This window comes from Bos grunniens, chromosome 22, assembly GCF_055505025.1.
Source record: "Bos grunniens cultivar Pamir isolate PY7600 chromosome 22, Bosgru_T2T1.0, whole genome shotgun sequence".
Lineage (NCBI taxonomy): Eukaryota > Metazoa > Chordata > Mammalia > Artiodactyla > Bovidae > Bos > Bos grunniens.
This window is the reverse complement of record NC_141186.1, coordinates 48,973,591-48,985,314: the sequence shown is the minus strand read 5'-3', so window position 1 is coordinate 48,985,314 and position 11,724 is coordinate 48,973,591. Positions and strand designations below refer to the sequence as shown.

The 11,724-nt window shown below is 52.7% G+C and overlaps 1 protein-coding gene across 15 annotated transcripts; it reads left to right on the top strand.

Moving 5' to 3' along the window:
* Positions 1 to 5,719: 5,719 nt before the first annotated feature.
* On the top strand, positions 5,720 to 11,047 carry GLYCTK (glycerate kinase). 15 transcript variants are annotated; one of them, XM_086367693.1, is made up of 6 exons: positions 5,720 to 5,747; positions 6,783 to 6,871; positions 7,946 to 8,361; positions 8,592 to 8,743; positions 9,364 to 9,539; positions 9,801 to 11,047. In XM_086367693.1, exons 3-6 carry the CDS (start codon positions 7,985 to 7,987, stop codon positions 10,665 to 10,667), a joined length of 1,572 nt encoding a protein of 523 aa, XP_086223819.1. In that variant the 5' UTR covers positions 5,720 to 5,747; positions 6,783 to 6,871; positions 7,946 to 7,984; the 3' UTR covers positions 10,668 to 11,047. The 15 variants fall into 15 exon arrangements, with proteins under 15 accessions (XP_086223819.1, XP_086223822.1, XP_086223815.1 ...); XM_086367696.1 differs by having other exon boundaries at positions 6,783 to 6,876; positions 7,946 to 8,233; XM_086367689.1 differs by having other exon boundaries at positions 6,783 to 6,876.
* Positions 11,048 to 11,724: the final 677 nt, after the last annotated feature.

Here is an 11,724-nt window from a genome sequence, read left to right as displayed (position 1 = left end):
TTTATTTACTTTAGGCAGTGCTGGGTCTTTGTTGCTGCACGGGCTTTTCTCTGGTTGAAGGGAGCAGGGGGCCACTCTCCAGCTGCAGTGTGCACAGGCCTCTCACTGTGGTGGTTTCTCTTGTTGCAGAGCACGGACTCTAGGGCACTCTGGCCCCAGTAGTTGCAGCGTGAAGCCTCAGTAGTTGCGGCGCATGAGCTTAGTTGTTCCACAGCACATGGGATCTTCGCAGATCAGAAACTGAACTCAAGCATTGTCGGGCAGATTCTTTAGCACTGAGCCACCAGTTCAGTTCAATTCAGTTCAGTCGCTCAGTCATGTCTGACTCTTTGCGACCCCATAAACCGCAGCACGGCAGGCCTCCCTGTCCATCACCAACTCCCGGAGTCCACCCAAACGCATGTCCATTGAGTCGGTGATGCCATCCAACCATCTCATCCTCTGTTGTCCCCTTCTCCTACCCTCAATCTTTCCCAGCATCAGGGTCTTTTCAAATGAGTCAGCTCTTCTCATCAGGTGGCCAAAGTATTGGAATTTCAGCTTCAACATCAGTCCTTCCAATGAACACCCAGGATTGATCTCCTTTAGGATGGACTGGTTGTGTCTCCTCGAAGTCCAAGGAAATCTCAAGAGTCTTCCCCAACACCACAGTTCAAAAGCATCAATTCTTCTACACTCAGCTTTCTTTATAGTCCAACTCTCACATCCATCAGAGAAGGCAATGGCACCCCACTCCAGTACTCTTGCCTGGAAAATCCCATGGACGGAGGAGCCTGGTGGGCTGCAGTCCATGGGGTCCCTAAGAGTCGGACACGACTGAACGACCTCACTTTCACTTTTTACTTCCATGCATTGGAGAAGGAAATGGCAACCCACTCCAGTGTTCTTGCCTGGAGAATCCCAGGGACGGCGGAGCCTGATGGGCTGCCGTCTATGGGGTCTCACAGAGTTGGACACCACTGAAGCGACTTAGCAGCAGCAGCAGCAGCTCTTAAACTTCGGAGAAAGTGATGGCACCCCACTCCAGTACTCTTGCCTGGAAAATCCCATGGACGGAGGAGCCTGCAGTCCATGGGGTCGCTAAGAGTCAGACATGACTGAGCAACTTCACTTTCTCACATCCATACATGACCACTGGAAAAACCATAGCCTTGACTAGACGGACCTTTGTTGGCAAAGTAACGTCTCTGCTTTTTAATATGCTGTCTAGGTTGGTCATAACTTTCCTTCCAAGGAGTAAGCATCTTTTAATATCATGGCTGCAATCACCATCTGCAGTGATTTTGGAGCCCAGAAAAACAAAGTCATCCCCTGTTTCCACTGTTTCCCCATCTATTTGCCATGAAGTGATGAGCCACCAGGGAAGCCCCCAAATCCTGTTTCTTGACAGTTTACATACTTAATTCCTTGTTCACTGACCTCAGCAATCACTGTCGGGGGTTGAGTCACCTGCTGGATCGAAGGCATTGTGTTCCCTTTTGGGAGCCCTCATTCACATTTGGAGGGCAGAAATCGCCAATGGCTGTGACACTTCGTGCCCACTGATATGGCAGGAAGTGCTTCATTTCACAAAAGGCTTGCGGTCAAAGGGGTCAAGAAAAGGAATAAAGTTTTGGATAGAGAGGTTAACCATAAACTTAGTAAGGGAAAGTACTTTGGAGGCGCTCAGTTTCATGAGAAAGGCAACGCCCCCACACTAGGAGATGGGGAGCCAACACTGAGATGAATCTTCACAAACATACATTACTTTAGCAATCCTTATCTTCCATTAGTTTCCCCCTTATATTTACTTTCCCATGATTTATTACCCCGAGAAGCTCAAATCCCTTTTGTCTTGTTACATCTCCAAAATTTATCACTCCCTGTTAAGAAATGATATATAAGCTCTCCAGCCTAATGGCTTTTTGGGAGTTTTCATGTCATTTCTGTGAGCTCCCTCCCATCCATATGAAATAAACCTTTTTCTGTTGTTAATCTGTCATTTGTCGGTTTAATCTGTAGGGTCTCGGTCAATGAACCTAAGAGGTTAGAGGAAAAAGCTTTTTCCTTCCTTATACCATCTTTGTCCACATCACCAATCATTTCCTTGGATTGCAATTTCTTGGCACATTTTGACACTGATACTTATTGCCAAGTGTATTTAAGACTGTAGACATATTCATGCCGACTAACAAGGTATGTTTAAACATTCTGATGAGCCTGATTGTTTTCTTAGACCCAAATCCCACTGCCTCATGAGGTCTTTTACTTCCACTTACCATCATCCCTTTCCCTTTTGTGAAATCTTTTCCACCTAAGGTCTGCAGTACTTTGTAGCTGAGCGTTTCACTGTTTTCTTATTCCTTCTTTTTTCGGTTGTGCCACGTGGCTTGCAGGATCCTAGTGTCCCTAAACCTGGCCCCGGGAGTAAGTGCCCAGTCCTAACCCCTGGACCTCCAGGGAATTCCCATTGTTTATTCATTGAAAAAAGAAGAGGAAAGAAAAATGTCAGCTTGTATTTGTGTCTGGTCTTATGTACGGCAGTGGAAATGCAAATATTAATTAGATCAAATTTGGAAAACTCAGCAGTGCCCACAGGACTGGAAAAGGTCCGTTTTCATTCCAATCCCAAAGAAAGGCAATGCCAAAGAATGCTCAAACTACCAAACAATTGCACTCATCTCACACACTAGTAAAGTAATGCTCAAAATTCTCCAAGCCAGGCTTCAGCAATATGTGAACCATGAACTTCCTGATGTTCAAGCTGGTTTTAGAAAAGGCAGAGGAACCAGAGATCAAATTGCCAACATCCGCTGGATCATGGAAAAAGCAAGAGAGTTCCAGAAAAACATCTATTTCTGCTTTATTGACTATGCCAAAGCCTTTGACTGTGTGGATCACAATAAACTGTGGACAATTCTGAAAGAGATGGGAGTACCAGACCACCTGACCTTCCTCTTGAGAAATGTGTATGCAGGTCAGGAAGCAACAGTTAGAACTGGACATGGAACAGCAGACTGGTTCCAAATAGGAAAAGGAGTACGTCAAGGCTGTATATTGTCACCCTGCTTATTTAACTTATTTGCAGAGTACATCATGAGAAATGCTGGACTGGAAGAAGCACAAGCTGGAATCAAGATTGCCGGGAGAAATATCAACAACCTCAGATATGCAGATAACACCATCCTTATGGCAGAAAGTGAAGAGGACCTTAAAAGCCTCTTGATGGAAGTGAAAGTGGAGAGTGAAAAAGTTGGCTTAAAGCTCAACATTCAGAAAACGAAGACCATGGCATCTGGTCCCATCACTTCATGGGAATTAGATGGGGAAACAGTGGAAACAGTGTCAGACTTTATTTTTCTGGGCTCCAAAATCACTGCAGATGGTGACTGCAGCCATGAAATTAAAAGATGCTTACTCCTTGGAAGGAAAGTTATGACCAACCTAGATAGCATATTCAAAAGCAGAGACATTACTTTGCCAACAAAGGTCCGTCTAGTCAAGGCTATGGTTTTTCCTGTGGTCATGTATGGATGTGAGAGTTGGACTGTGAAGAAGGCTGAGCACTGAAGAATTGATGCTTTTAAACTGTGGTGTTGGAGAAGACTCTTGAGAGTCCCTTGGACTGCAAGGAGATCCAACCAGTCCATTCTGAAGGAGATCAGCCCTGGGATTTCTTTGGAAGGAATGATGCTAAAGCTGAAACTCCAGTACTTTGGCCACCTCATGCGAAGAGTTGACTCATTGGAAAAGACTCTGATGCTGGGAGGGATTGGGGGCAGGAGGAGAAGGGGACAACAGAGGATGAGATGGCTGGATGGCATCACTGACTCGATGGACGTGAATCTGGGTGAACTCCGGGAGTTGGTGATGGACAGGGAGGCCTGGCGTGCTGCGATTCATGGGGTCACAAAGAGTGGGACATGACTGAGCGACTGAACTGAACTGAACCACTTTCCTGGGCTTCCCTCATAGCTCAGTTGGTAAAAAATGTGCCTGCAATGCAAGAGACCCCAGTTTGATTCCTGGGTTGGGAAGATCTGCTGGAGAAGGGATAGGCTACTCACTCCAGTATTCTTGGGCTTTCCTAGTGGCTCAGTCAGTAAAGAATCCACCTGCAATGTGGGAGACCTGGGTTCAATCCATTGACTGGGAAGATCTCCTGGAGAAGGGAAAGGCTACCCACTCCAATATAATTCCATGGACTGTGTAGTCCATGGGGTCGCAAACAGTCAGACAAGACTGAGCAACTTTCACTTTCCCCACTTTCCAGGAGCTCACAGTCCAGTGGACACCTGAATCTTGCAGTTAAATGCATCTTGTGAGTAGTGGGATGGGATGGGGATTTTAAAAATGGATATAGTCTCCTGCTGACAGTCTGACAGAAAAGCACAGCAAGTGATGTCTGTTTATGGGTCTCTGGCACTAAATAACGAGAGATGCTCAAATTTACATTTCCCCACCTCCCCCAAAATGAGGGAATGTAATTATAAAAGCAGAGTAAGTTTCCAAACTAAAAGTACCACGACTTATTCATCCCAGCAGCTAGAGCACTTGGCCCACATAGAAGGTACTCAGGAACTGAATAAACACATGGATGGATGAAGACAGCTTACTGCAAGCAAGGAAAAACTTAAATTTTAAGTACAATTGCCTTACACCTAAAAAGAGCAAATCTTGAAGTTGCCTTTGTTGTGATGATGAGGTGGTGAAGATTTGGGAGAACCTGCCTGCCAATACAGGAGACATATGAGGAGCAGGTTTGATTCCTGGGTTGGGATGTTCCCCTGGAGGAGGGCATGACAACCCACTCCAGTATTCTTGCCTGGAGAATCCCATGGACAGAGAAACCTGGAAGCTGCAGTCCATAGGGTTGCAGAGTTGGACACAACAAGTGACTTAACACACACGCACAAAAGGTCCTCTATTATAAAGGAAAGAAAAACCCAGGGAGACAGCTACGAAGTGGGGGAGAAATACTTGTTGAAAAGAGCAGAGCATGGTTTGGGAAAGAGAGATGTGGCAGAAAAGAGCACGTGGGGAGAAATGTTTTAAGACTTTTAAGAAATCTGTGGTATAATTTGTGATCTCAAGAAAACATCTGTAAGAACAATGTATTCTTCTGTGTCCTTGAGTCTGGTCAGGACTTGTCTTTTGAATGTGGCAAGATACCACTATCAAGCTGGGTCCAGGGTGAGAGCTGGGACAGGGCAGGAGGCCTAGGGTCATTCGTGTTCACATGTACTTCGTGTGTTTCAGAATCACTCTCTTGCTGATTCTGGAACTCTCTTGCTGAATCAGAGCTGTGATTTGGTAGCCTGGGGAAGAAGGCGGGGAACACGAATGCCTTGTGGAATTACAGCGGTGGCAGGGATGATTTCATCTGGCTCCAGGAGGAGCCAGCTGTGGGTAAGTAGTGATTCTCAGTCCATTTGCTTTGTCCAATGCCCAGCACCTAACAGGAGGTAGGAAAGTATGTGCGACTGATTGAATCGTACAGAATAAAGGAGTGGGCAGATTATAGCAACCGGCGAGGTGGCGATTATTATCCCACTGTAGGGATGAAGGCACTGAGGCCTGAAGGTGACTGCATCCAAGCCTCTTGGAGAGCAGGGCGGAACCAATACCAGCTCCGGCTCTGGTTCCCGCTTACCCCGCCCCTCGCCATCGGCGCCCCAACCCCGCCCCCACACTTCCGGATCCGGATCCGCCCCCATCGAGCACTTCCGGCCCTAGGGTTGGACCTCGGGTCGCCGAATGGTTAGGCGGTATGTCGGTGCCGTGAGGGCCTGCAGAGCCACAGGGCCATTGGCTCAGGGGCTGCGGGCCCAGGCAGCAGCGGGTTCTTATTTTCTTGGACATTACGCGACAGCCCTTTCCCTGAGGAAAGCCTGAGGCCCTTGCCTGCGGGTGACATCACTTCCGGCGCCGGGCAGGCAGGCGAAGGCGGGGGAAGGGCTAGAGCCCCCCTTGGTGGCGGGGAGGTGTCAAGGCGGGTCGGCTTTGTATTTACGACTTCCTGGAGCTCAGGCTAGTTTAGGAGAAGCGGTGTTCCAAATGGAGTTGTTGGATTTGGCAAATAAAAATGCAGGGCGTCTAGTTAAACTTGAATTTTAACTAGATAAACAAATACTTTTTTAGTATGGATATATCCCAAATCGGAGAAGGCAATGGCACCCCACTCCAGTACTCTTGCCTGGAAAATCCCATGGACGGAGGAGCCTGGTAGGCTGCAGTCCATGGGGTCGCTAAGAGTCGGATACGAATATTGTACGGAACATATTTAGTTTTTAACAATTCCTAATTTATCTGAAATTGAAATTTGGTTGGACGTTCTGTATTTTTTCTGGCCGCCTTAGTCTTGGGCGCCCCCTGCCTTGGGTTCTGATATCCATTGGCAACGCTGGTATCCTCTAGGCCTGTATCTATCGGGGAAACAGGTATGGATTTGGTCCAGACCGTCAAAATCAGCTATTGCTACGTGCTAAGCCACTTTTATGGCCAGTGCTCATTGGCCAGCCCTAGCAATTGCTGGACCCGTTTTGAATCCCCATGGCAGCTCCCTCTGTGTTTTCCCGTTCACAGCTGGAGTCAGGAACGGTTTGTCTTCTCTAAATGGGAAAGTTGAGCTCAATGCAGGCTAAGTGATCCGAGGCTGGACATTGCCAGGTTTTTTTTTCTTTGGTGTAGGATAAAGCGATGTTTGCAGTCGAAGTTTTCAGTGTTAACGGTGGACAGCTTCAGAGAGCCCAGGGATGTCAAAGGAAGAGCATTAGTCTCATCTCACCTCTCATTTTGCACAGGAGACCCAGTGAGAGAAACGGAGCTGTCCTGTGGTAGAGCTGGAGCCCGATTCCCCTGCTCTGTGCACACTTGCTGCTGCAGTCAGCATGTATGGTGGGCATTTATTAATTTATAACTATAAAGTAAATTTATAATTTATTAAAGTAATGCCTTGTTAGAGATGGGCTTTTTAGCACTTTATTGTCCCTAAACTACTCTGCAACCTCTTGACCCTCACTTCAAGTCTTCTGTGGCTTTTACCGTGCCCAGTGGGGAAAATGACTGTTTGGCTTCAGTGGTAGAAGCCTGCCCTTTGCCTGCCCCAGCCACGTGGCTCTCACCCCTGTGGGTGGTGTGATCCAAGATTTGTTATGTTAGAGCAAAAGGCATGTTCTTGGCAAGGGTGGGTCTGTCCATGTAGGTGGAAGGGCATCCTTTCTGTCCTGCAGATTGGACCCCATCATACCTGGAGTCATGTGGTGTCTAAGGACTTTTTTAAGGTTCTACTATGAGTCAGAGTTGAACCTGAAGCTGTTGCTGGGCTGGCCCTGAGTGCGGGATTCTTCAGGCTTTGTGGCCCAAGGATGTGCCCGGACCTGCTTTTCAGTGTCCCAACAAATCTACAGCCTCCCTGCACAGACTTAGTCTTTCCAGGCTCCCCAGCCCAGGCCTGTGAGATAATGAAACAGAGCAGCCTGGAGGTCACTGGGCTCCCGTTGGTGGCATAGCCAGCAGCTTTGTCGCAACTCAAGTAAAGAGGTAAAGAGGCAAGGAAGGAGTGCCAGAAAGGGGTGTTGCCCTGGGCGAGGCTCAGAAGTGCAGGAGGTGGGAAAGGGGCAGGATGGAAGCCACAGATAGTAATTTCTTCCTCTGTGAATGATTAACTCTCAGCCGAAGGAGGTGGTCTAGGAGGAAGGCTCTGCTAACAGGACCTCTGGACTCTGGGCAGGGTGTCCAGAGAGCTGGCGCGTGGCCTGCAGAAGAGGAGGACGTGGTTGGTTATACTGCAGGCCTGGGCTCAGAAGACTGGAGTGAGATCAGACAGCTGTGGACCTTAGGGATTCTCCTGGGTCTGGCAGATGGCCTATTCCCGCAGCAGCAGCAGCAGCTGTGGGGTCCACTGGCCCTGAAGCCTCCTGTCTCTGGTTTTGCAGCAGCCTAACCAGTGCTTTCTTCCTCCTAGGCGGCCATGGACGCCAAGTGGTGCTGAGAGCAGTGGGGCATGGCTGCAGCCCTGCAGGTCCTGCGTCACTTGGCCAGAGCCCCCTCGGGCCCACTCCTCTGGGGGGGCCCATTGGCCCGCATGGCCAGTAGCATGGCTCTGGCAGAGCAGGCACGGCAGCTGTTTGAGAGCACTGTGGGTGCAGTGCTGCCGGGCCCCCTGCTGCAGCGCGCCCTGTCCTTGGACCCCGACAGCGGAGAGCTGAAGGTGCGGGACCGGAGCTTTCAGCTGAGGCAGAACCTCTACCTGGTAGGCTTTGGCAAGGCTGTGCTGGGCATGGCAGCTGCAGCTGAGGAGCTCCTGGGCCAGCATCTTGTGCAGGGAGTGATCAGTGTTCCCAAGGGGATCCGTGCGGCCATGGAGCACGCTGGCAAGCAGTAAGGAACCTGGGGGTGCTGTTCTTGTCTGGAGGGGAACCTGGGCCCAGGTTCAGCCTGGATTGGGGCCTCCTTCCTTCACCAGCTTCCAGTTTCTTCTGGGAGTGGCCTGGCTCCAGGGTGGGTGTCAGTGGGCGTCCTTGTTCACATCCTTTTCACCTGTACATCTGAGAAGCCAGCGGGACACAGAGCCCACCACATCTCTGGCTCTCCCTTCTCTCTCCCCTGAGGGAGATGCTGCTGAAGCCGCACAGCCGCATCCAGGTATTCGAGGGCGCGGAGGACAACCTGCCGGACCGGGACGCTCTGCGGGCTGCTCTGGCCATCAGGCAGCTGGCCGAAGGCCTGACCGCTGACGATCTGCTGCTTGTGCTCATCTCAGGTGAGGGTGCCGCACTGGCTTAGGACGGGGTGCGTGTGTGTGTGGATGTGTGCGCGCGCGCGCGCGGGTGCAGGGGGGCAGCGGGGAGGTTTCCCAAAATCAGGTGTGCAAGGAACCATTGGTCAGAGCCCTCGAGGTCACAGATTAGAGGCAGTAAAGACCTGGATGGCTGACTCCTTGGTGGCTTCCCCTGAGCTGTGGGGCCCTCCCCTGTGAGAGGGTACGCAGGGAGCACCCTGCTGAGGTCTTGCAAGGAAAACGTCTCAGTTGCTGCTGCCCTCGGCACCATTGTCACCTGGGGCTAGGACCCCGGTTTCCAGCTCCCTGAGTCCCCTCCCTCGTTTTCCGCTGTCTCCTCCAGGTCTCTTTCCTCTTCTAAGGTCTTAAGGAATAGTTCTTCCAGTGTCTGCTGGGACCTGGGCTACCCCAAGGCAGAGTTCAACCTCAGGTGCCTTGGTTGTGGTGACTGTGTGGGCATTCACTGTATGTCCACACGGGGGCACCCTAACCCCTCTTTCTAGCCGCCACATCCCTAAATGAGCACTGCCTGCCAGCTCCCCAGGTCGGGAAGTCCCCGTGCCATCCATCCCCTCTGCCCAAAGTCTTCACTGTCTCTGCAGGGGGGGGCTCAGCCCTGCTGCCCGCCCCCATCCCACCTGTCACGCTGGAGGAGAAGCAGACGCTAACCAAGCTGCTGGCGGCCCGGGGAGCCACAATCCAGGAGCTGAACACCATCCGGAAGGCCCTGTCCCAGCTCAAGGGCGGGGGGCTGGCTCAGGCCGCCTACCCTGCCCAGGTGTGTGGGGCCCTTCTTCACCAGGCAGTCTGGGGCTGGTGTAACCAGGCCCACATGTGCCAGGGAGATGAAGGGCAGAGGCCTGTATGGGAGTCCACAGGGCTAGGTGTTTTGCACACCCACTTGAGAGGGATTAGAAGTGGGCGAGGAAGTGCATTGGGTGGCGTGAAGACATGTGGCTAGACGAAGGCAGTTTGTCCTCTCGGGCCCTGAGGCAAGGATCAGGTGGGATTGAGCCTTGCCTCTGCGACCCCTCCCCAGGTGGTGAGCCTCATCCTGTCAGACGTGGTGGGGGACCCCGTGGAGGTGATTGCCAGCGGCCCCACTGTGGCCAGCATCCACAGCGTGCAAGACTGCCTGTACATCCTCAATCGCTATGGCCTTCGCACTGCCCTGCCACGTTCTGTGAAGACTGTGCTGGCCCGGGCAGACTCTGACCCCCACGGGCCACACACCTGTGGTCACGTCCTCAACGTTATCCTTGGCTCCAATGCACTGGCACTGGCTGAGGCTCAGAAGCAGGCTGAGGCGCTGGGATACAGGGCTGTGGTGCTGAGCACAGCCATACAGGGTGATGTGAAAAGTGTGGCCCAGTTCTACGGGCTACTGGCCCGAGTCGCTGGAGCCCACCTTGCCCTGCCTGGCGCTGGAGCGTCTGTGCAGGAAGATGAACGACTCTATGAACTTGCAGCTGACCTCCAGCTCCCAGATCTGCAACTGAAGGAGGCTCTGGAGGCTGTGGTGGGCGCTCCAGGCCCAGTCTGCTTGCTGGCTGGTGGCGAGCCCACGGTGCGGTTGCAGGGCTCAGGCAAGGGTGGCCGCAACCAGGAGCTGGCCCTGCGTGTCGGAGTGGAGCTGGGACAGTGGCCACTGGGGACTGTTGACGTGCTGTTTTTGAGCGGCGGCACTGATGGGCAGGATGGGCCCACAGAGGCAGCCGGGGCCTGGGTCAGGCCTGAGCTTACCAGCCAAGCTGCCACTGAGGGTCTGGATGTGGCCACTTTCCTGGCCCATAATGACTCACATACCTTCTTCTGCCGCTTCCAGGGTGGGGCACACCTGCTGCACACGGGGCTGACTGGCACCAATGTCACAGACGCCCACTTTCTGTTCCTGCATCCGCAGTGATGATGTAGGTCATGTTTTGGGGAACCCAGAAGAGGCCTGCAGGGCAGCGTCCTGGAACAGACCAGGTTTTGTCCCCAGGGCCCGACCAAGCTTTAGGGCCCCTTCTCCCTTGGCCATGGCTACTTGGTTGGTCCTCACACCTCCCAACCAGGGCCTCTTCTGTGTGTCCAGTTTCACACTGACCAGGCAGATGGGGGCTCTCTTCCACCCCTACTTTCAGCCATGGCAGCGGGTACTCCAGAGGACCAGGACAGGCCCCTGGGCCAGTTTGCTGTCCTAGTCTTCTCCCCTAGGCAGCCCCTCTGCTCAGCTTCCAAGCCTGTTTCTTCTGTGGCGTGAAGCAGGAAGGACTGAAAATAAAAAGGATCATGCTCTGCGTTCTCAGTGCGTTTTCTCTCAGAGCACAGACCGGCAGGGGGCTGCCAGGAGCAGAGTGGTGGCCGCCAGTAGCCCCAGCACGGGGGCCCTGCAGGAGTTGGCTGTCCCGTCTCTGCAGGGCACTCGATTCACCTAAATGGGAGCCTGGGAGGGTTGAGCCTGGCATGCTTGATGTGGGTGAGCAGAGACCCCAGGGAGGGCAGGCCTGAGGACGCTAGTCCTGCTGTCTGTCACTCCCTGCTGAGGTGTCTCCTCGCTGGGCACTAGCTTGCTGCCTGCCCCACCAAGGACTTCTCTCCCTTCTGTCTTTGGACGGTCCCTAGCCAGACTGTACCTTCTTTGGTTGAGCTGCCTCGTTTTTCCAGGGCCTACCACCAGCCACACAGGACACTGGGTCTTGTTTCCTTGTGCCAGGCCCTTTTTCCCAGCCAAACTGAACCCCCACTCCGCCCCCAACCAGATCCTTCAGCCATTCCTCTGGGGACGCAGTCCAGGTCCTGGTGCCAGCCTGCAGTGTGTGAGGGGTCTCCAGTGCTGGGATCCAACGGCCCCTCCCCCTGTTCCAGCTGGCCAGGGAGGGGAGCACCCGGGGAGGGGCTCCCCAGGCCAGGCTAGCTGCCCGCGCCGGGAGACGGGGACCGCTGTCCTGGTCTCCTTGGACCTCTTTGCTCAGTGTCCG

What these genes read in the sequence shown, in the direction of transcription:
- GLYCTK (XM_086367693.1), top strand. Translation starts at nt 7,985, where the DNA reads ATGGCTGCAGCCCTGCAGGTCCTGCGTCACTTGGCCAGAGCCCCCTCG. An exon ending in ATGGAGCACGCTGGCAAGCA is followed by an intron (nt 8,362 to 8,591) that starts GTAAGGAACCTG and finishes CTCTCCCCTGAG; the next exon opens with GGAGATGCTGCTGAAGCCGC. An exon ending in GCTGCTTGTGCTCATCTCAG is followed by an intron (nt 8,744 to 9,363) that starts GTGAGGGTGCCG and finishes CTGTCTCTGCAG; the next exon opens with GGGGGGGCTCAGCCCTGCTG.